Source organism: Paramormyrops kingsleyae, chromosome 16 (assembly GCF_048594095.1).
Source record: "Paramormyrops kingsleyae isolate MSU_618 chromosome 16, PKINGS_0.4, whole genome shotgun sequence".
Taxonomy (NCBI): domain Eukaryota; kingdom Metazoa; phylum Chordata; class Actinopteri; order Osteoglossiformes; family Mormyridae; genus Paramormyrops; species Paramormyrops kingsleyae.
The window spans coordinates 28,931,660-28,956,499 of NC_132812.1; the positions used below are offsets into that span (position 1 = coordinate 28,931,660).

At 41.3% G+C, this 24,840-nt stretch overlaps 2 protein-coding genes across 3 annotated transcripts in view; one reads left to right on the plus strand and one right to left on the minus strand.

The window, feature by feature from the left end:
• Window positions 1-7,970: 7,970 nt before the first annotated feature.
• On the minus strand, window positions 7,971-12,723 carry uchl3 (ubiquitin carboxyl-terminal esterase L3 (ubiquitin thiolesterase)). 2 transcript variants are annotated; one of them, XM_023829029.2, is made up of 9 exons: window positions 12,557-12,723; window positions 12,426-12,437; window positions 11,629-11,757; window positions 11,249-11,405; window positions 10,991-11,076; window positions 10,750-10,797; window positions 10,398-10,473; window positions 8,780-8,838; window positions 7,971-8,517 (listed from the first exon to the last, which is right to left on the minus strand). In XM_023829029.2, exons 1-9 carry the CDS (start codon window positions 12,596-12,598, stop codon window positions 8,434-8,436), a joined length of 693 nt encoding a protein of 230 aa, XP_023684797.1. In that variant the 5' UTR covers window positions 12,599-12,723; the 3' UTR covers window positions 7,971-8,433. The 2 variants fall into 2 exon arrangements, with proteins under 2 accessions (XP_023684797.1, XP_023684796.1); XM_023829028.2 differs by lacking the exons at window positions 12,426-12,437; window positions 12,557-12,723 and adding an exon at window positions 12,082-12,219.
• A 1,068-nt stretch (window positions 12,724-13,791) lies between these two features.
• Window positions 13,792-24,840, plus strand: part of LOC111852765 (TBC1 domain family member 4-like) — a 29,423-nt gene continuing 18,374 nt past the window's right edge. Inside the window, exons 1-9 of the mRNA XM_023829000.2 lie at window positions 13,792-14,704; window positions 18,856-19,425; window positions 20,097-20,186; window positions 20,508-20,618; window positions 21,042-21,174; window positions 21,270-21,361; window positions 22,164-22,274; window positions 22,720-22,839; window positions 23,232-23,282. Coding sequence (XP_023684768.2) covers window positions 14,300-14,704; window positions 18,856-19,425; window positions 20,097-20,186; window positions 20,508-20,618; window positions 21,042-21,174; window positions 21,270-21,361; window positions 22,164-22,274; window positions 22,720-22,839; window positions 23,232-23,282 — 1,683 coding nt within the window. The 5' untranslated portion in view covers window positions 13,792-14,299. The remainder of the gene's footprint in view (window positions 14,705-18,855; window positions 19,426-20,096; window positions 20,187-20,507; window positions 20,619-21,041; window positions 21,175-21,269; window positions 21,362-22,163; window positions 22,275-22,719; window positions 22,840-23,231; window positions 23,283-24,840) is intronic.

The following is a 24,840-nucleotide window of genomic DNA, read 5'->3' on the forward strand; positions in this document are numbered from 1 at the left end:
CTGTGTATAGGCCTGCCACATGGGATATGATGTCGAAAATCACCTCAGTAAATTATCTTCTGTTCTTAAAAAAGACTACAACCCCAAGATATAATGATATCTTGCCTTATATGTTATTAAAAAGACAAATTTCATTGTTCAAGAGGAACAGAAATTCTGATAGTGACAGACGTTATTCTAATTATAAAGTTATTCTAACTAGAAAACACCGAGGTGAAGGAAGGTTTTGAAGTTTGCTTGCTCTGCCATAATTTAGGAGACTTACCTTATAGCAACTTCGGTGCCAATACCATGCAGATCAGACGCAGGACATAAACCGCGCTCCTGTCAATCCCGGCTCTCCACAAGCCTCAGAAGGGGGAAATGCTCACTCAGTAACTGGCTGGCAAATACGGGATAGGCTTCTTTGTACATAAAGTAAAGACGATCGGAGCTGGAGGTGGGTCAGAGCCGGAGGGGAGGGGCATCGGAAAAAACAAAACTGAGGACAAGACTGAGAGTGAAGGCTTGGGGAGTAGCGATGATAGATAGTGAGCCCCCGCCCAGGGCTATGCAAAGCAGCACACAGAGACACGCACAGGACGCACACACACAGACACACAGAAACACACACACACACACACATAGACACACACACACAGACACACACACACACAAAAACACAGACACACACACACACAGACACACACACACACACATGCATACACACACACACACACATACACACAAAAACACAGACTCACACACATACACACACACACACACACACACACACACACACACACGCGCACACACACACACACACATACACAGCCCCTGGCATTTCACACCCAGAAACTTTAACCGCCAAAGGCTATACATAGGGGCTATACCCAAATCTGAAGAACAGACATTAAATTATTCTGCAAATTTGCAATTCAAAATATGCATACCATACAGTCATCAAATGCTACCATTAAAGGAAAGTGAGTGAAAAAATATTTGAAATTGACTATTTGAAAATTGAGGTAGTTTGCTGTCATGCCGGAGGTTATTTACAGAATATGAATATGAATAATTTAGCATTCAAAATTCAAAATATATAGATTGTTTTTAAATTGTAATGAATAAGTTTCGTCTCAAATAGAACCTCAACGGTGTATTGCAATAATGTTTTTGTTGGAACAGAAATGAGGCTGGCAGAATGTGAAGGGCAAGAAACACCTTAAGTTCAAACAATAAGTGTTGCTGGTTCAGCCCCTGCCATTGTCTTAAATGGCAGCCACAGGTGGTAAGACATCATTCCAGCCAACAAAAAGCTGTCATCTGTGCATGCAGAAAGGAAAAAAAACATATGGGTTTCTCCACCTATTTCAGACACACCCAGTTCTATTCAGGCAGTGTCACTGCCTTACTATGCAGGAGTGCGGTTCAGCAGACTGCAGGTATCCATTTAAAAATAACAGCACATTACAACGCTATTTGTCATACTCTCTCTATAGCAACAACAACACACACACACACACACACAATTCAGTGTCATGACATAACTTCAGTGATACCTACCTGTAATATTGCATTCTTTCGAGATTGTGTTTCTATGCTTCTGACCTCAGCTTCCACACCTAAAATATGTGCATTGCAACATCTCTTCCCACTCTAGTGAAGGTTGAAACACTGGTCATAGGTCACACCTTTATTACCAGATTTATTGCGAATGAGCCATAATTTCGTGCTACCTGCAGCAATAGGACAGCTCCGTCACGCCATATTGCATTACGTGTTTCCTGCACCGAATATAGCTGTTCTCCCTGCCAATCACACAAGGACAGTCCGGATACTCACACACTAAACTTTCTTCGAATTAGACTGAAACATTTTTAAGCCAGAAATGATTACACAACTACAGCAGCGTTATCATTCACCACATTTCAGAAATGCACCTGATCTCTAATAATACATGATGGGTCATGTTAAGTCTCTTAGGTTTTCGCGTTGATTTTCCTGGAGCCTGTCCCTGACACTGTGACATACCGTGAAAACTGTGCACATACAGTATATATACTTTTAAAAACAAAAGACTTTGTAAAATAAAAACTTTAGTTTGTGAAATAAAACCTTTACTTTGTAAAATAAAAACTGTATACCTACTTCTGGCTCACCTTGTATATTGACTTGATTTAAATCCTTTAATTCCAATAGCGGAACCAGGAATCATAGCGTGGGTCAGTCCCATAACAATTCACTTGGCGACAAAATCTCAGCACAGACTCAATTACATTTTTATCGGGTTTTAGCACAACAGCACATTTCTGATCTAACCACGCAAACATGCGCGTTTTCCCGCGTGGCACTGCAGCGTTGAATGATCGGGCCTCTATATATTTAATCAAGTAAAATATGCAGAACTGCAAGCATTTATGGGCATGTTTTTTAGTTTAGCTTTGGATTTTGCGATTTAAATAAATATTTCCACTACTTGTTACCAGGGGCGTAGGAACCGGGGGGGTTCCCCTCCCCCCAATATTTAATTTGCTAACGAAGTATAGGCATCTTTTCCAAGGGGTGCAAGATAAGCCTTTTCGAGGGGAGGGGCGGTCCTCGGCAAATTTAGCGTAATCGGCGGTGATTGAAAAGGGACACTCAGTAAGTCAAAGGGGGTGGTGCTCAGATACCCTCATTTACATTTACAAAGAAATACTATTAAACATTGACATGCCTAACATGAGAGAGAGCGCGCCCGGTAACATCGCCTGTGTAATATAGAATGTACAGCGAACAACAGAAAATGGATCGCGTTCGTAATTAAAACTATGAAAACTATAAAATTGTAGTCCTGAATTGAAACTATTTTCTATACTATTGTATAATAAACAAAAGTTAAAAATGTCTCGTATAATGATCTGAAACCATGCTAATTTAAAAATAACATACTGGAAAGACAAATGCATTTGCTGTTACGGCAGTGGGAATTAAGTTCCTTGAACGTATTTGAAACGGGAAATAGAACATCCACCAGAGACTGATTCATCAAGCATTTTGCAGTTAATGAAAACAGAAAGTGTTCCTTAGATTTTATATATGCATTAAATAAAATATATTTAAAAACTGTCCAGTGGAATTTTTTTTATTATTATTCTTAAACCTTTATAAAAGAGACATATATTGACAAGTGAAGGAATGTTCATGAGGTCAGCAGAGGTGTAAGCATGAATATTCTGACTTTCTAATCAAACCCAGGTTTGATTTTGTAGCTCAGAAGGGGTAAATAAAAACATAGCAGTTAATCTTGTTTCATTGCTAGTATAATGTCTTCCCTCGTTTACTGAACTCCTGCAGTCTGCAACACACAACATTGACCTTTGCCATCCATATTATCAAAGGAGCCATATCATAAAGACAGTGTTGCTGTACACATTTACTCTGTGATATTCCAGAGAGTTTATCGAACAGTAATCATCAAGACACGCGGAAGCAGTTCGTTAAAATTTTTTATTACTACCAACTCATAAAGTACAACAATTTAAGCTGCAATAAAAGTTGTTGGACTAAAATAACAAAAAGTACGATTGAAATATATTTAACATCCATCAGTTGAAAATACTGTGAACTTAATTAAATTTACTTGTGAAAAACAACAACACAGCAACTCATCCAGATAAGCGAACAAAGCAGATTTTGCTGTATCTTAATCACATTTATTCACATATTTATAAACATATTGTCATGGATTTGGAAATATTACACCCAAAAGTCTGCCTGGAAAGCTGCGGGATAAATTTGTTGTGCGTACAGCTCATATTATTAAATGGAACATAAGCATAGAAAATAAATTTTAGCCTGTGATTGAATGCCGGGTGCCAGCGGGAGGGGGGTTTTAGCAGGAGGGGGGCCAGTGAGATTCTGCACTGGACTGTGGTCCAATCCTGAGTCACACTACAGCACCAATGTGTTGATCCAAAAACGCCCACACAGTGGGAACAGACTCTGGCTGTGGTCTAATGAATGGGGCCGTTAGCCACAAACTGCTAACTAGTCACAGTCGTTTGGTATCAGCACCTGAAGTGCCTTTATCCGTAGCCCAGCTCCTCCAAACACAGAGTCTGGCGGTCAGGTTCTAGGTACAGCTGTCTTTCTGACTATTAAACTGTGGTTTCACTAACTTCGTCACCATGAACACCATTTCTGTAAAATCACTTGGATGTGTTTGTTCTGATAATTAGTCTGAAGACTTTCGCACATAGAACAGCCTTCTGGATCCTCGTCAGACCACCCTTCTGACTGTTGTAGACGTCCTGTGATCTTTGTCATCGGTTCTCATCCTCTTGGCCCTATCTTCAGCCATCAACACAGTGAACCACCAGATTCAGCTCAACTCCTTCTCCAGGCACTTGTCATTTCATGACTACTGTAACTTTTACTAACAGGGCTGCCAGCATGTACTGCAAAACCACTGTGGGTTATTAAAAATACAGCAACACGTATGGTATTCAGTCAGCTCAAATCTGTCAGAATATAATGCACACCTCCTTCAGGCATTTGTTGTTTCATGACTAGATTAGTGCAACTTTTCTCAGGGCTCCAGCACGTGCTGTGAAACCACTGTGAATCACTGTGCTCAAAATGCAGTAACACATCTGGTATTCAATCGGAGCCAAAACACTCTCAAGTTACATCTCCTTTTCTCTCCTCACTGGATCCCTAAAGGCACTTGCAAGTTAAAGTACTTGGTGCTCACTTTCAGAGCTATTACTGGGAAGCCACCTACACACGGAGTTACTCATTAGGACCTACGTTCTGTGTCACTGTCTGTGGTCAGCAATGTCGGCTGACGAACTCTTCACCACATGAAAGGAATTCCTATGTTAGACATCTTTGTCTGTGGTTCCTTGATGGTGAACAAGCTACCCATCCACAGCTGGTCAACACGGACCCTGAAGACCATCAAGAAATCTCTGTCTTTTTTGAAAATACCTCAGCTAACTCACCCTCCTCTGATCTCAGCTTGTTTACTATTCCTGTGTTATGCTATCGCTTAGCAACACTTTTCTTGTATATCACACTTGTCTAATAGGAACCTAGATCTCATGGTGCTTTGATTTTGACTAGCTTTTCTAATAGATTGAATTGATGTATATATATCTCAAGCTAAACCTAGCAGGATTAGAACTTTCGGGCCGGTTATATGTAAAGTGCTTTGTGACAATGACTCTTGTTAAAAGCACCATATAAATAAAATTGAATTGAATTGAATTGAAAACCTGTAGCTAGTTAGCTCGTTGACAGCTGTATACAGTAGGATTATGTTGCATTATTTGCATTGTTTATCACTTTGGACAAGTAAATAAATGTAACAGTTAAAAAAAGGTACATCCTGTCCAAAGAAGAGACTCCATAACAGAATAAACTGCACAAGCCTATTTACTTTTTCAGTGTTTCAAGATCTGACATAGCAAATTTCAGGTTGTTTGTGGAGAGTATTAAGAAGCATGTGGTTTGCCACTTTTGGTTCTTAGTATTATAGTCTTAAACTCTTGAGCCTTTTAATGACCTCACTACATTATTACAGCCTTCCTGCAGTCAACAGGTTTTACAGTTTGTCTCTACAGTTTATAGCCTTAAACATACCCATGTCATCACTGATTACCATATATTACAAAACAGATAAACATTTCTATGTTTTGATCTGGACCTGTACTCTAAGCAAAAACACACTGCACATACATTCATACACACAAAATACATTGCACACATTTAATAAAGGAACCTGGCATGATTGATACAACTTCTGAATCACCCTCGAAACCAGGTTGTGAATTTCTATACAATTTGAATAGATCACAATCGGTTAGCAGACACAAAACTTGATTTATGAGCGACTATTAAATGCATATATGTTCCGAAGGGGATGGATGGGAAGATGTTTCACAGCATAAAACAAGCAGAGCAGGCTGAACAGTCACCAGCCAGCGACAACGGGAAGATCAGTCTGGGCTCATACCCGAGCTCCTTCCACTCCCTTCATAGGGAGCCAGGTTCTCATACCAAATCAGCACATACAGCACTTCTGGAAACATCGCTGAGGCGTTAAGCACACACCCTATTACTTTCACATCATTATTATAGCTCTCAGACAAAATGTGTATACGATACCAACTGTACAGAGAAATTCTGAATGCATTTATGATACATACACATACAAATGTGTAGACTTTAATTCAAACAAGCACCAATTGTTCATGACTAAATTAATTGTAAATTCTAAATAACATATCTGTGAACTGAAATGAATCTAATCAGACCCTATTTTAATCTAATCTACTTTAACACTCTGATATCTTAAAATGTAAACATATAACATTTCTATAAAACTTCCATCCATCCTCTAACCACTTACCACAGGCAATGATGTGGGTAAATACTGTTCAAATAATACAAATATTATTATTTTAGATCTGATATACAATTTAGAGATAATAGATAGACGCAGAAATAATGTAAGTTTCTTTTTTTTTTTACTGGAGAGCAGAGCGCTACAGTGACGCAGAAAGTCAGCAGAGGCATTAATTTGTAAAATACTGACCCCTGCTGTTCATTCTCAGCTATACATTTCTAACCTGTGCTTATGCCATCGAATCATAAAAGAAGCCCATTTTATAAGGAAATAATCATAGAAGACCAGCCGCAAGCATAACTCAAAACAGGATTGGCTCTTTTCTTAATAGTCACAATTACAGTCTATCCCTTTTCACTTTTTTTACACCTAATTTATAATACTTTTACAGTGCCGCTTAAAGACGGCGCCCCCCAGTGCCACTGTACTTTACATATCTAAAACTTGAAGGCCAAAATAAAGAGACATCATAAAAGTCAGCTAAAATATATACATTCCTCTAACACTTAAGGCGGAATAAGACCCACAAATAAAATTACATTCAGTTCAAATAAGCACATATTATAGAGCAGAACTTCACACAAGGCGATTCTGGAGACTGGGGATTCTGATGATGGCAAAGATGTTTTTATTTATTTGTTTGTTGGTTTATAATGTAGCATCATTACCAAGTCATTCTTCGGAAAGTTTGCTACGAGTGGATTTGCTGACAGAGTATAACTGCTATACCAGCCTCCTGCTGTGCAAAAGGCAATTTTTACAAATATTTTTTATAATATCCTTCAGTTGAATGGGTATTCATTTTAATGGCTATTGACTGCAAACTGGGATATTTCCAAAGGTATACTATTTCAAGAGAGAAACAGATTTTTTTTTCTTAAATCTATGATTCGGATACCTAGTTTGCCCGGAAGATATCAGACATTAATCTCTGCTGCTGTGCGCAAGTGTTGTGCACTTAGAGAAACATTCACATAAAAAAACGTCACAACTTTAGGCATAAAGTTAAATGACTTTAGAAAGTACAGATGGTTAATGTTAAAATAAACCAGGGATAAGTGGCACAGCAGGGAAATCACACAGAAAGTCGTATCGACTGCTAACATCCACAACCATGCCCCAGATTTCTTAAAGTTGCATTGAATACAAGATTCAATATACAGAAACTAGTATTTGGCATCAGATGAAAACGCGCTTCTGTGTCCATCGGCGTATGCACCTTTTGATGGACTGGCGTCCCATCAAGCGGTTCCCTTGCCTGGTTCTCTACATTTCTGCTTTAAACTGTCTTCTGGAAGAAGGCAGAAATGAGCATCTATTGGAATTCATTCCCGATATTTAGTGGGCAGAATCTGGCACCCTCTCACTGTCACGGCCCAAATTGGAGTCATGCTTAGGGAATTCAAAGTATCCCACTTTTTTCGGGGGGGGGGGGGGGGGTGGGTGGTGGTCTGTAGCCTGTTCAAATCCCACGGCCAGAAGAGCATATCACTGCTGGGAAGTTCAGCCAGACCTAGCATCTCCCAGTAGAGCGGCAGGGGACACAGATACCAAACAGATCCTACATACCTGCACTAACACAAATGAAGAATGAAAATATAACCAAGATTAGCTTTATTGTTTTTTGGTGGGAGAAGCAGAACACAATGGCATTCAATTAAGTTAGTGATATAAATTATAACATACACAAATACACGAAAATATTTTGTGGATTCTGAATGTTTTAGGTAGTCAAAAACTTTTCACCTGAGGCATACAGGTGAAGTGACACTGTACCACTCCAAAATTTACCAAAGAGATGCAACTAGTTTACATACAGGTACATCTTCAGAGGAATCGCCTTTTCCCAAAAACATTTCAAAAACTGTATTGTGCACTTCATATTATATTCTGTTCTTTAATCTGAATTTTACAGAACTTCTCTGTAATCTTCGGTTATTTGTTTGTATCACCATTGCAATCCAATTTATAATTAAAAAAAAAATCATTATAATTCCTTAAGTGTTCAGCACTTGAGAATGGTCGGCAGTAATACTCTTTCAGGTGAGGAAGGGAGAGCCTCACGCTCTGGAGAGGGCCACTACAGTGAAGCGGAGCTCCTCAGGGTCACGGGCCATGAATCTCTTACAGACCACTGTGGCATCCTGAAATGGAAATGACCGTGAAATCACTGTGCTACTGGCAGGTCATTGTGTGAGGGTGAAGAAAAGGGATAAGGTATGTTTCTTATGAAATATTAAAAGAAAAAAATCGACTGGAGTTCTAGGGTAAAAAGCTGTTACATCAAACATCAAAACACATGAACTGGTTCTGCGGTTGTGGACTGAATGGGAAATTGTATAATTAACTTCAAGGAATAAATATCTGTGATAGGAAGGCTGGAGCGTGACATGCATGCAGTTTTACCTCTAGGAAGTTGTCCTCTGTGGTTTTCCCATGCACAACGGGAAAAGGCTTACGGCCATCTAGGAGAAAACACAGAAAAACGCTTGACTATCAAACAGTACTGTATGGACAGTATACATTGGCTCAATCCCCTGCGTTTACCATTGTTCGTTTACTGTGAAGAACAACTAAGCTTAACTTTAATAAAGATTAGAACTAATCTAAGACCAGACTTACTAAGCAGAGCAAACTAGTGTGAGGGTGTAATCAATCAATTAAATAAATCAATGAATTAAGCACCAATGGGAGCGGCCAGTTCTGTGGGTCATCTACTAAAAATTAACAAAATTTATAAACAAAGATGCAGTCAGTTAAACAACAACCGACCCAATGTACCAAGGGCAGCGCAAAATAAAACGTGCTTCCCCCACCCCCCAGAGTTAAATAATGACACAATATGCAATAAATTTTCTATCGCAAACCACATTGTGTGATTCATTGAAATATACCCCACCCTCAAATTCTGCGCTATGAAAGTAAACCCCAAGAAATGCAAATGCAATATGGCTGGTGGCAAAAAAAAAAAACTCTCCATGCCTCTCCACCGCTAACTTTTCACTGTGTGTGTTTAGTAAATCCCAACAGTACTATTTTAACGATTAAAGAGGGTTCACACTGGCACAAACGATTAGTTATTCTGGCCACAAAGCTCTACATTTAGCGAGAGAGATTCAGTCGTGCTACCTTCATGGGACCTGTGGTCTGTCAAAATAAAACATATGAACTATGAATGGGCACAAAATAAATCATTTGACCACTCAATCCCTAGTTACACTATCAAGCACTTTTTGATGTGTCGGTGGAGTCAACTTAATACGATTACTCTTGGTGGCATCAACAAATGAATGAAAAGGGAAGCGGAAAACAAAATCCCACAATCAGGCTGAAGTATATAATGTCCTTTCTGTGGCTGGCAATACTTCTGTTTTGAAAAAAGGCTTCTGGCCCCAAAGTTTTAAACGCCTTAGAAAAACAGAAAGAAACATCATGGAAATGCAACAATAAATCGTGTTATTTCTGAATGCTGTGTTTTGTTACGGAGACAATGTAGTAAGTTCATACAGAGCTGCATACAAAAAAAAAAAACTGTTAAATTGTAAAGTATCACTAGATCTTCCTTCTGATTTAAATTGTTTACTAAATTTAATTACTTGTCTGGCAAAGAAATGTATACTTATCTTATGGTCATCATCTCGTGTACCAAATTTAAAGATGTGTTTGGCACAAGTGGGTAACCTTCTCCCATTGGAAAAACTTACATACGACTTACAGAATAAATCTGAACTATTCTGGCGGATATGGGCCCGTTTGTGGGATCTACTTGAGCAATCATGACTCTTTCTTTCTTTTATGCTTTCTTTTACTGAACTGTTTTGCCCTTGGGTGTCTCCATGTTCACTCATATTAATAGATTACTGTTTGTTTTTAAATGATTGTTGTAGGTGTCGACTGTATATTGATTTGGCTCTGTTTTTTTTTTGTTTTGTTAAATATCAATAAAAAAAAAAATTGAAGAAAAAAAAAACAAAAACTACATCTCCAATAGCAACTGGATAGAAAAAAACGTAGCTGAACTTACCCAGTTCATAAAGGTGTCCTCCCACATTCACAAAGGCAATGAAATGCAAATCCACTTTTTCATCTAAACTTGGGGCCTAAGAAATTATAACAGAGAAATAAAAATATACAACGTCCCCTTACATGTATGTACACCAGCTATAAATTGAAAACAATTACGAACCTAAGTTTATAAATAAATGAAAAATGACAAACATTTCTAGAATGTGAAGTCCAGTATTGCTCAACTATTACTTAATATATAAAATATCATTAATAGTCAATCAGTTAATCACAGATCTTTCTCATTATTTTTCTCAAGATCATCTAATAGTAGAAATGGCAACATAGGCATGTAAATCTGCAGCACTCACCTCTGTCTGTCCTTCCTGCGCACTGGACTCGTGTGTTACACGGATACTCTGAAACAATCCATCATGCCATCATTGTGTGACCACAAAGTGTCAGAGCTGATATACAATAAGCACGACATCTGCTGCAGAACTTAAACAGCTGCCCCTATCATTGTGTCTAACTATGTGTGTAAAAGCAGCAAGAGAAGCACACCTTCCTCGTGGCAAACTCACAGCAACATAGCTCATATACGGTACTTACTTCATCTCTCTCAAGGAACGCGGCCTTCTCTTCTGGACTCATGGAGCTGGACTGGTCAAGAAACTTTTTCAAGGCGGAGTCGGGTTCTGCAGAAGAAGAATGCTGCACGTGAAAACCGACGAAAATAAGCAGAGATTCTTAAAACGGCACAGATGGCTACATTGTTCAGGCACTTTTGTAGGCTGAACCAGGAATAATACCTTCAGTGTTTAAATTCAACACACTATGATACAGTGGCCCACAAACACTGGCACTTACCAAATTCCAGGACGCCTTGGTTATTTGCCACTGCGTGAATAAGGCCTATTGTTCCACAGGCATTGCCTATCGTTTGCTTCATGAAATAAACCCCGGGACTGACTTCTTGCCCCTGCAGCTTAATTTTGGCCTCCTCCTCCAGTCTGAAGGATTCATACTGGGCAGAAAAGAGGGATTCGATCAATAAATGGGATATTTTAGAGATGGCATTCAAATTCAGTGCTTCACCATCACTAGAATAACAGGTCGGTTAGAAACAGGTCTGCTGCACAATCCCAGAGAGACATCAAGGAGATGAGCAAGAGAAACTCCTTCCCTCTAAGTAAATCATTTGGCCCAAGCACCCTGATGTGCTCCGGAGCACGTATAAGCGATTGTACCTTCTCTGTGACAGGGAAGAGAAGCAGGACCGCACACACAGGCCTCGGTACCATGCTGAGGAGCTCGGGTTCGAGACCATACACATCTCCAAACTGCCAGGAGGGCTGCAAACCCAGCTGCCGCAGAAACTTCAGACAGAGCACACGGCCATATGTTATCAATCCTTACATAGAATTTAAATTTTGTTAACCTAAATATCTATACCAATGAACAAGTCAACTAACATAAAGATATGACCAATAGGTACCCCCCGGAATCGTGCAAAGATCTTAATTCAACTCTACCAGCAGAAAAAAGTAACATTACTACTACTGATATCTGCATCGATATTTTAATTACAAATATCGGTCTGAATTACTGCCTTGATTTTTCTTTTATTACTGTTTTCGTTGCCTTGTTAACTTAAACACCACCACATTCATTACGTAGCAGCTCCACAAAAACACACTTACCATCAGTGATCTCGAAATAAAACGTAACTGCATGCTTGTAACTTTAATCCGGCATGAAAGCATGAGCACACTACGGGAATCTTCCTGTAGGTGACTATTACCACATAAATGGTCTCCATAAAAACAGCGAAATGTGACACAAGGCTGCCGTCTCTATACCTCGTATCTGAGCAGAGATGCACATATTTCTCAGGACGGCGGCCAGTTTAGCGAGCAGCTGCGCCCAGCGCTCCCCACCCAGGGCACGCGCCTCTCGCCATATCGCAACGAAAAAACGCTCCTTAATGTCTGCAGCATATTCATCATACGAGCCGAAGTACGGCCTGAGTTTCAGATTTACTCACTTGGTTCATAACCTGAAAAAGGAAAAAAAAAACACCATTAGCCATTGTTCCCCATAGACCCAGATTTTGATAGCTAGCGAGCTACCTCTACCAAAAAATATGTAAATAAAGCAACATGTTTTAAAACATACATCGGGATTTGCTTCCAGCGGTAACCAGCGTTGACCCTCCATTTAGCCCTAGTTATGACTGGTATGATTTAGGCTAGCTAGTTAATATATATTATTAAGGGTTCACTTTAGTCGGGCTGCCACTTGACAGATCTCTCACGCTTCCGCCTCTGCACACTGAGCTCGAAGTTGAAATACTTATGGAGGGGTCGTGTACTTTAGTAAAACAGTATATTATAATGAACACAAAACAAATAAGCACAGATGACAAAAAATACTGGATTATCATAAACAGTATAATATTCTATGTTGTGCAAATGCACAGTAAAAACAGCGCCATGTATTTCTAGAATTTAAAACACAATTCCCCCCTATCAAATGGACTATGCCGTGTCAGAGGGAGCGGACGAACGTCCCCGCTGCCGGAGTGAATCAGCATATCCGTCATTAGCAAAAGAAGCACTAGGTGGCGCGATTGAAACGTCAGTCGGCGATATCGAGCTGCTGCACGTTACTAATATATAAGGGGAATCTGTATAATCGAAACCATACTCTGATAATGAGTTTTTGAAGACATGACATTCATCACTACTTGGTGAATAGCTGCATATTGATGAACTGCACTGAATGTCACTTTTCTGTAACGTTTTTTTGTTGTTCTTTTTTACCAAGTATTGTTAGTCTTGCGTTATACCAGCAACCCCAATTGGACAAGCACCACAAATGCATTGTAGTTGTTTGGTGGGTTAGTATATAGCTACAAACATTTTTCATGAGGCATTTCATTAGTAGTTTTTAGTACTTTATCACAAGTGCGCGCCTGAACCGGTCCTCGCCCATGCGGTGGGCAGCCTCCTGTCACGTACGGCCACGCCTCCTCGGGGCATGGAGGCTCCTCCCACCGCTCATGAGCGCCTGGCCCGCTCATCTCCCATAGGGTGGGCATCCTCCTGTCACGTACGGCCACGCCTCCCCGGGGCATGGAGGCTCCTCCCACCGCTCGTGCGCGCCTGGCCTGGTCCTCGCCCATGCGGTGGGCAGCCTCCTGTCACGTACGGCCACGCCTCCCCGGGGCACGGAGGCTCCTCCCACCGCTCTGCGCGCCTGGCCTGCTCCTCTCTCATAGGGTGGGCAGCCTCCTGTCACGTACGGCCACGCCTCCCTGGGGCACGGAGGCTCCTCCCATCGCTCGTGCGCGCCTGTCCCGGTCCTCGCCCATAGGGTGGGCAGCCTCCTGTCACATACGGCCACGCCTCCCCGGGAGTCCGGAGCCGAACCGGGCGCTGCTCCTTTTAGCGTTTTATAACAAAGCGGATCTTGCAGTGTGAACGAGTCCGGACCGCAAAGGACGTAAATTCAGACGGATTCACTAAAATAAGCGCTCTTGCAAACCTAAATATAACAGTCCAGGTAGCCGAAACATTTATTAGGACAGATGGCTGTAGGATGCAAACGGCGCTTGTTATGTATTCCAGGGATATTTACATGGGATGGAAATAAATAATCTATCTATTGGACAGCTTTGGTTTTCCATACGTTTTCTGAAAATGCAGGCAAATGACTTTTATTAGAAAATAACGGGCACATTTTATCTTCTGAAGTTCTTTTAACTGTTTTCTAGCTAAGGGAGTTTGCTTATTTGACAGTCATTTCGTTTTGGAAAATTCAGACCGGGTTTTGTAGTTAACTGGCTGTTTGCACTTGCTGCAAAGCCAACAGACAAATGCCTTAATACGAGTATATGTGCTGGAACCGACAGGAGAGATGGAGCCCGCAAAGAACAAGGAGGTCAAAGGGGATAATCCCCTGAAAACAGACAAGAGGTTCTTGCTTTGGTATATGGGATGGTCTGCTATGGACAAACGGACTACGCTGCCTATGCTTCCGTGGCTTGTTGCGGAGATCCGGAGGAGAGGCGAGAGGAGCTCCGTGGGTCCGGCTCAGCCCAGGGAAGTGGAGCTGACCGTCGCACCGCCTTTCATACGATGCGTCCCGGCCAGATCCAGCAACGTTTCCGTGTTTATCTTCGAGCATAAAGCGCAGTTTGTATCAAGGTTCATTCACAACAGCCAAGACCACACGTACTTCGCCTACCTTATTCGGAGCCAGCCTGACGACCCCGAGTCAGAGATGGCATGCCATGTTTTTAAGGCGTGCCATCCCAGCCAGGCAAGTACTAATAGTTGTCTACCAGGTATTTTCTTAAACTTTATAAGGCACAGCGTTCCCAATAAGTACATAAACCGCGTCCTTAATGTTGAAATAAGATACCTGTAACCTGGAAGAACACACCTTAGGAGTCCCGTGAGGTTTTAGGAGTTCAGTATGACCTTACTGTGAAGTTCACAACACAATGAAAGATATCGCAAAACATTTCTGCACCACGATGTATAATCGATAATATGTAGATAGTTTGAAATCACAAAAAAAACACTGAACTGTGGCTGCGCTGATGGATTTCACTAGAGAGATTGTGAGGGGTTTGGTCTGCATCACAAAATGATACCTGTAGACTAGGCTGGAAGGGAAAGTGAGGAAGTGAAAGATTTGCAGTAGCATTTGATGGGCATCTGTCCAGATGTTTTAGACTAATTTGGGAATTTCTGTCTGAACTGGCTGTATTAATGGTTGAAAACCTGTTCCAACATCCCCTACTGCGTGGATATATATATATATATATATATATATATATATATATATATATATATATACATATACATATATATATATATATATATATATATATATATATATATATACATACATATATATATATATATATATGGGGGAAAACTAGATTGTCTACAGTGTAGTGATGAACATTTCAGTGTCTTGACATACAAATCTGTATGATTATATTTAGAACTGTAGTTCCCTTTGTAAAGTGTTTCATTAATATGTAATTAGATTGTTTAATGTTTTAGCAGTCTCTTACCAACAGTGTATAACCTTATCTTTCCAGTTCTTGAATGCCTGTCTTTGTTGATTTTAACCAAGGTTGAATCACAGGAGAATACTGTGCTTAGGTGATAACCCAAAACGCCACCCAGAGACAAGGCAGTCTGTTCATAGCACACATACTCTACCGGTGTTGTTTGTACTTCCTACATAAAACACCTTTATGCAACATTTCTGGAAAAGTTGGTTTAGGACTGAGTTCCCATCTTGCTGTCCTTTGAGATAAGCACAAACAAGTGTGACTTAACTCTTAATTTACAGTTGCAATTAAACATTTGCTCCTTATTCCTGCTGTGTGGCAGGTATTTGTTTTTTTCCTCTTCATTCACAGTATAGTTTTACGGTTCCTTATTAATTACATATTTATTTTACAGTTACTTTATGCCTTATCACTTCCCAATAATTCTTGCTTTGGCCGCCCACCTTGCATTCCACTGCAGGTTATAGTTGGACTGTATACCTTGCTTGTGACAAATAAAAACTTGAATCCCTGGTGAAGTGTGGGGTCTGCCTTTTATCTGGAGGGAGGTTAGGGGTCAGGGCCTAACTGAGATGTAACTCTTTTGCTCAAGGTGGGATTCAAACCCGAGACCCGATCACTGGCACTGGCCCAGCCTACACACCCCACAAGGGGCTTCTCATATAGCTTAATCTTTTCCACCCGTTTAATGAAATGAATGGATATTGCCACTAATAAATGTATACAGTAGAATAACCAATCACAGCACATTGCATCTGATGTAATCTGAAAGTGAAAGAATGGCTCTTGTGTATTTAGAAGCTGGAAACTGAATATGCAAATTTCCCCTGCTTTTGAAAAGATTCCGCAAAAGTCAGGCATAGGAATTAGATTCAATTTTACTTTTATATCATTGCTTAGATCAGGCCTTTAAAGTTTGATAATGCTTTTTGTTTAGCTTGTTGTTTACTGTATTTCCTTTCACTTTCTCTGAACGAGCCTTTTCCCCATTGTCCGTTGTAGCTGTTCCTGTTGTCAGACAGAAATTTATAGCATCTGTTGCTTAGCTCTGGGGTGGTTGGGGCAGAAATGAGGAGGGTCATGGACAGTTGAGCACATGTCCCAACGTGGTGTCACACACCCGTGACAGCGGTCATTGCTTAGTGTACAACACATGCAGTACTTATGATGTTCTGAAAGTATGCATTTATTATAAAGCAGTTATACTGTATGCCACGTAGCTCTGTAACTAATGTACAGTTATACCTCTAGACAGCAGACAACAGTATTCAGAGATATATCGTTCACTTACTTAACTGACAACATTTGTTATATTTATGTGATAGCTCAAGTTATATAAACATGTTTGTTTTCAAATGTACCAATCAGATTTCTTTGCCATGATGGTCTCTGTAGATGAGCGATTTCCTCTGCCGAGGGCTAAGTAAGATGAATGGTGTTATAGTGGGATGCTGATGTTCTGCTAATTCCCTTCTGGTTGTTAAACTGGAGTCGTTGGAATGAGCCTAAAGGAAATGCATGGTTGATGGCTGTAAGCTGCAGGTCTGCATGATGTTGGGACACTAGTTAGCAGTCGTGGTGTCCCATCACGGCCGAGCTCACCACAAGATCTTGATAAGCTCTTTAACGTTGCAGCGTGTTGGCTTGTGAGGCCTCTGGAAACCTTCCAGTTGTAACCTGGCTTTCCCAACTCCATCCACTGGGTTAATCATTATTGTTTTCTGTGTCTTCAGGCAGGTGGAAAATTTCTGAGTTGCTTTATGTGCAGGGTCACATGTTGAAATGTGAGGTGTTTTTTAATTAGCTTACAGAACCTCTGGGTTCAATATAATGCTTTGAAAGGCCCGTCTATAAAAACACCCTGAGTAGTGGAAAGTCAGCAGTTGTATTCCTACACTGTAAATACTGGAGCAGTTGGCCGGGTGATGTGATTTTCCATTATTAAGCTCTCTTACTCATGTTGTATATGTTGACGTTGGTAACCGAAGTCTACTGTGGATGTATATGCTGACTCATATTTTTCTTTCAGTATTGTGCTGTGTGCTTTTTTCCCCTCAGAAAATATGGAAGATTTTCTATACACGATGATGATCCGTAACATTCATTTCAGATTTATATTTGAAGTCACTGAAGTTTTTTTTTTTTTTTAATCAAAAGCGAAATAAACCAACGTGCAATATAAATTTAAAATAGGTTCTTCCAAAATTTATTTTTTGATGTGTGCACTAAAGTAGATTTTGAAGTTGAAACAGATTAACAGTCTTTCGTTGGTTTTCTAGTTACTTAACAAGAAATTAGAAAATTACAGTGAGCTGTGTCAGATGTCCTGATATTGATGTTAAACTGCTCTCAGGTCATTTGAGAAGTCGGGGTTGAAATCCTCTTGAATTTACATCAGAACACCTGCACAAATCTCAAGTGAATGAATTCCAGGCGCAAGAACTGATGTGACCTGTAACTTGGCCTGTAAATGGAGTTATCTGGAGGATTTGCGAGTGGTCTGTGTGTGTCATTCGCCATTCACATCTCATTAAGTGTCTGACAGTGGCACATGTGATGGACTCTGTTGCTTCTTAGTTCTTGTGCTGTACGGCAGTCTCGCCTAAGAGTTATAAGAAAGGATAGGAGGTAGTGCAGTGGGAACACGCCAGGGCAGTTGATGGTTTCAGTCACTGCAAGGCTAACACTAATGTTTGTTGTGAGAAAAAAAGTAATGAGGTGTCAGTCTTTTCCGATTCCCTGCCCTTATAGAATAATCTCTGATTGTACGGATCTGCACAACTCAAGTCTTCTGCGTTTTAGAGCACACAGAGTGAAAGTAGACCAATTCCCTCGTGTGCTGTCAGTTTCCTAATACTGTCATGTTGCATTTTACTCTAGGATTATCACCTTATCCATGTCAGGGAGGACACTTTGACCTAGGACAGGATTTGTAAACTACCATTTCTATCAAAAGGACCTGGATTTTGTTCTTGCTGTGTGCTGATTGGTCAGTCTCCTATAATCATGCATGTGTCAGTAATGTTAATGTGAAACAGCTGTATGAGTCTTTCAGTCAAGGAAACAAACCAGTCAAAGCACAAGAAGAACTGAACTATTTAGCCAAGCACAGGAACCTTTCAGTTTTAAAGTAGATTGTAAAACCTGAAGTAGCTCAAAGTGTCCTTCTTGACATGGATTTAGCTGGTAACTCTTCTGGTGTGAAAATGCCCCCTGTATTGGATTCTCACTGAATACACAACCGCCATATGAGGTCCACTCTGCATCACACCTTTTACAGGGCCATGGATCAGGAGATGCGCTAGTGTTTTGCTAATGTATGTGTGACTATTTTCTTCCCCCAGATGTCTTTCAGTCCTGTTCCTGTTACTGTTTCTACCAGGTTCCAGAGGTCATCAGCAGTATCAGGCAGGTATCCAAGGCTGTGCTTAAGGAGGACGCCAAGGCCAAGTGGAATGGCGAGGAAGCCTTCTACAACTCTCAGAAGTTCGAAGTGCTGTATCGTGGCAAGGTGACCGTGCCCCACAAGAAGGTGCCCTCCACCCTAATCGACGACTGCATCCATAAGTTCCAGCACAAGGTGGAGCAAAAGGATGTCGGCCTAACGAAGAGCCAGTGCGACTCTGTGGATTCCAGCGTCCAGTTCGTTGTGGGAGATGACGGGGTTGGTAGTGGGGAGGAGGACACAAAGGAGGACAGGCCGACTGAGGAGGGCATGACGCGCGAGCAGGACCTTCTTGGAAGCCCTAACCTGGGCGGTCTTCAAGAAGCCTTCCCGGAGTGCGTTCTGGAAGACCGGGGGCCAGGTGCACAGAGAGAGTTCCGTGTTAGATGTAACAGTCTGAAGCCCAAGATGGGGGGGTCAGAGTCTCCTATCCGCAGGAGGCACGGTAGCGCGCCTAGTCGGGTGCAGCCTTCTGATGCACAGAAGAACTGCACCATGCTCTTCCAGGTACTGCTGCATTCATCAGCCATCATCTACCACTGTGTACAGTCAAAGTATACAGATCTCTGTTGCTAAAGGCCGCTCCCTTATCTAAAAGTCATTTATAGGTAACCGTCCTGGAAACAATTTCCTTAAGGTAGACGTGCAAACGTGTTAAGCTGCCCAATCGATGTTCTATCTGTATCCGACCCAGGAATCCAATTTTGTTCTGTTACACAAGCCAGGCATTGTTATGCCAGCAGCATGTTTGTCACCGACACACACTTTTGAAGCAGCGTTCGCGTAAATTTGTCCTGTAGCTCGACGGGCATTTCATCAGCATGAAAGGACTGTTATCTGTGCAAGCAAATGTGGAGTTGGTAGCTGGAGAGCTTTGGCCAAATGTTTTCCTTATTGGTAAACGACATTTTTTTAAAGGCAGTTGCTACGGCTGATGTGCTTTGGAGCTCAGTGCGGTGTGAGCGTTGCTCAGTAAGGAAATGTTTGGATTGGCAGCATTTCCTGTCTTTTATTTACTTTAAGTCAGGTTCCATTTTTCTTTTCCCTACTCATCAGTCTTGACCTTGATTATGTGTACATTCGGGCTGAATGAGGCTCTGACTCACGCGATTATTATGGGATGTCTTGTTCTCTGTTCTACCTGATCACTGTCTTTCTCAACCACCTTCCCCTCATAGGTTGGACGCTTTGAAGTGAATCTCATTAGCCCAGACAGCAAGACTGTAGTGCTTGAAAGGAATTTCAAAGAAATTTCTTGCTGCTCACAGGTTTGTGTAAAATGTTGTTTTTTTTTAAATTTTATTTTATTTATTTTTTTTAAAGACTTCTCTCCAATGGCGTCTGACGTGACCTTGGTTTTTCCGCTGACATGTGTGACTGTTCTCGGAAACCCTCTTGGAAAATTGACGTGTTATTTTAAGGAGCTACAGAAAACATGGTTCGCAGTTCTGGATTATCTTCTCAAAAAAACCCTTAACGTGCAAATATCTTGAATTTAAACTAATAATGATGGTGTGATTTTACATCTGCCTTTTTTGTCCTGATTTGTTTTTAATTTTAATTATTTTTTTTTTTGGATGGATGGATAGGGAATTAAACAAACGGATCACTTTGGGTTTGTCTGCCGTGACCTTGGGGAGCGGGAGCCTGGTCCCAGTCAGTACATATGCTATGTGTTCCAATGTGCCAGTGAATCTCTGGTGAGTGGCTCCTTCACTATGCTCTGCTGCAGTGTTTCCCAGTCCGGTCCTCGGTGACCCACAGCCAGTCCGCATTTCCGCTCCCTCTGACTTCCCTGCCAGACAGTCCACATTTTTGCTCCCTCTCAGCTCCTAATAAGCAAAGACATGGACTGTCTGTGTGTCCCCAAGGACCGGATTAGAAAACGGTGCTCTATTGTAACAAGAACCTCCTTCTAATGCTCGGACTTTTGTTACCATAGATGACTCAAAATATCATCGTAAATACAAAGGAATTATGAAACTATGATAACCTCCCGCAGCTTTCAGTTTTGACATGAATATGTACTTGTTGAATTTTATCAACCAGGAGGAACGTCACATGTAGCCCTGGCTGTGGGACATGTAGCCCTGGCTGTGGGTTACCTGAATGTTTGTCCACAGGTGAGTGAAGTGATGCTGACTCTGAAGCAGGCCTTTTGCACAGCCGCTGCCCTACGGAGCACCAAGACACCGGTGAAGCTGTGTGAAACCTGCCCTATGCACAGTCTGCACAAGCTCTGCGAGAGAATCGAAGGTGCAGAGCACCCCTTGGTACCGCTCACTAGCTGGTGATCTGGTGATGCGTCACAGGGAGGCAGCCTCCTCACTGGCCCTTCTGTGTCTGCTCAGGTCTTTACCCCCCCAGGGCCAAACTGGCCATTCAGAGACACCTCTCCCAGCTGACTGAAAAGGAACAAGCTGATACCTTCGAAAGTGTTCAGGTCAGGTGATCTCCGTTCATGCTGACTTGGTGTCTGTTGTAGTGGTTCACTAAAACGGAGGAACTGGACCTGGGGTACAGGGACTGGGGGAATGGGGAAGTCGTGTTCCCCCCAATATTTTATTAGTATTCATCCATTCTTCCAATAAACAGAGTTTGTGGGGGTTTTGCTTATACAAAAATGTTCTGAGGGCGAAACAAAAAAAATGAATGGTATGGAGAGATAACCAATCAGATTGTAGAGGAGGTGGGACCAATCAGATGTCTTGGTCCCGCCTCCTCTGGTTGCTTAGACCCACCCCCTCCACAATCCGATTGGTTCTGAAAGATAACCAATCATTTTTTATTCTGCCCTCAGAACATTTTTGTGTAGGTGAAACTCCCATAAGCATAAACAGATCTTTGTATATCCTCCCGAGACCCAAGGGAAAAAGTCTCCTTCAATTGTAGGTTATTTGTCTTTGGAGGAAATAAGACATCTTACAATTTAGATTTTTTCTAATTTATTCTTATTTTAATTTCACAGCATGTCCTCTTTAGTGCACAACAAGAATAAATATGTTTCCCAACATCAGTGAAAAAATAAATGCAAAAATACAATGTCCACTACAATGGACATAAATGAATAGGTCGGGTCTCAGGAGGATATAAATTATTAAGTTGTGTCGCCTCCCCCAATATCAATCTCTCTCCTATGCCGTTAGACAAGGCATTACTAGGATGTAACTTTTTAACAGCTGTTTTAAGAGCCGTTGGTATTAAATAACATTGCTGCATGTTTTCTTCCATATTTGTCCATGCAGAAGATGAAGCCTGCCACTGATCAAGAAGAGAATGAGCTGTTGATTATCCATCTGAGGCAGCTGTATGAAACTAAACAGAAGGTTCACTTGCATATTGGAGAGGCTCCCCAGGTAATAATCACATGTGGCCTGACTGATGTGCGATGTCTCAGGGTGATATCAGAGCATTCAAAACAAGGCTGTGCTCAATGACCTAATCGCACGTTTACCTCCAGCATGAGGACGTCATGGGTGGTTTGCTTACAAATCCAAAAAGCTGCTAAAGTCGAAACAAGCGACTGACAGCTGACGGGCTAAAGTGTTCCTCAAAACATGCCACTCTATTAACGCTTCTATCTATGTTGTTCAGTATACATGTAAACGTTTTGTTTAAAGCAGTGTATCCCAATGCGGTCCTTCAGTGCATGTTTTTGCTTCCGGGAGATGGGAGGAAGTAAAAATGTGGACTGTCTGATTGGGAGAAACATGGACTGTTGGACTGTTGGTCCCCAAGGACCTGATTGGGAACCACTGGTCTAAAGCAATAGATCTGGCTTGTTGTGTTGCCCTGTGACAGGATGACCGAAACAGCCGTGTGTCAGACAACGCCGTGCCTGGTGCTCGCTTCACACTGGACGTGCTGAAGACCAAGGCCCGCAGCTCCCTGACCAGCTCCCTGGAGAATATCCTCTCAAGGGTATGTCACTTGTGCCATTTTGGCAGATAAATATTACTTTCTGGTATTCTCCAGTGTTCGGAAAACGCCACGGTTTCTGTGCCCTGCTGGATGTCATTTGACTGGTCTTTCTTCTTAGTGTTCCCATGGCTGACAGTGATAGTGTCTAAATATTGCCTTATAATAATGAAATATTTATTTAATCTACATCCTTAAGCCAATATGTTTCTTGTACTTTTGTACTATTGCCCCATTGATGTTATACGTTTGAGTAAATTGAAATCTCAGTGTAGAACCATACTTGAATGTGTTTTAGTGATGTTTTTTTGATTGTACATCTAAGGTCATCTGGCATTGATTTAATGCGCAGACACTTATTTGGTAACATGTTGAGTGGTGATGTGTCTCCTCAGGGAGCGAGTCGAGTGCGAGGACGCTTAGGAAGCATCGGCAGCTTCGAGCATGTGAGCGTCCCTCCGATTGTGTGCCTTGCTCCTCCATTTGACACCAAACATACACCTGTACCTTTTCCGGTGCCACTGTACAATAAGGCTACCCATATAAAGAGTTCATGAATGGTTTATAATCTGGTTATTAATTAGGTTGTAACACTTTGTAAATTATTAATAGACAATTTTAAACAAGTTATAACAGTCTTAACATTAATGAGTTACTACCTAGTAGCAAAAGGGAGCCTTATTGCAAAGTGGTTCCTCTTTTCCACCTATGGGTGAGCTGATCCTGGTCTTCCCCTGGTTGCTGAGAGGTATCTGGTATACAGTGTTTTCCTTTTACTGTGGCTTGAAGGCTGTGGAGACTGTTCCCACCAAGCCTGTCAGTTCGGTATGAATACAGCTCTGGCATCTGCAGACACTGCAGTGCTGGTTGCAGTGCTGGTTGCAGTGCTGGTCACCTTTATCAGTGTACGGAATGCGAGGTGGGAGAACAGGCAGTCTCTGATGTTCATTCACGCATTCCACAGCAAACAATGCACAGTAACTACGTTTACAATTGACATAAATACAGGAATACACATATTATTTACACCGTTTAAAGATTAATGTGGCGTGGTACAGAGCACGGCAGCTCCTAACCAACCGCATGGCGTGACATTGTCAGCCAGCCGTCGACAATGAGTGAGATCATCACTCATACAACATCGATAACGTTTGAAGTATGCGGCTACCTTTACACGCAACCCCGTTTCCAAAAAAGTTGGGATGCTGTGTAAAATGTAAATAAAACAGAATGCAATGATTTACAAATCATATAAACCCATATTTAATTGAAAATTGAACAATGACGACATATCAAATGAGAATGGGACAACCTTTCACTTTCAGGCAGATGGGACAACCTTCCACTTTCGTTTCTTGTTAAAAGAAGCTGTTACAATGTGTCCCTGTCCCAAATTTTTTTTTATCATTTGCAGACATCAAATTCAAATTGAGCATATATTTGTCATAAAACAATAAAATTGATATGTTGTCTTTGTTCTAATTTGAACTAAATGTGGCTTTATATGATTAGGAAATCATTGAATTCTTTTTTTTTTTACATTTTACACAGCATCCTAGTTTTTTTTTTTTTTAATTGGGTTGTATTAAGGGTGTAATTATATACACACACACACACACACACACACACACACACACAGTATATGCAGTCTATAAAAATGCATGTTTTTTGTCTCCTCCATTTTGTAACTAGTAAACATGCTGTTCTGGCTACAGCAGGAAGCAGCCTGTTTAGGCAGACAGGAAGCTCAGCTCTTGGCTCTCTGAAAGCAGACCTTTCCTCTCCACAATTCAGTAAACAGGCTTGGGTCCCACTGGACATGAGTTGTACGGCACGTACCTGCCACCTGCGTGTAGCACGCAACGCTCAGTCTTTAGTATTTGGATGCACAGAAGTTTAGCAGCATGTACGTCTAGGAAAAGGCGGCTTCATATTTAGAGTCCGAGTTGTTTCTGTGCTACACCCAACGTTTGTTTTGCACTGAGCCATAATAGGATCTGTTTA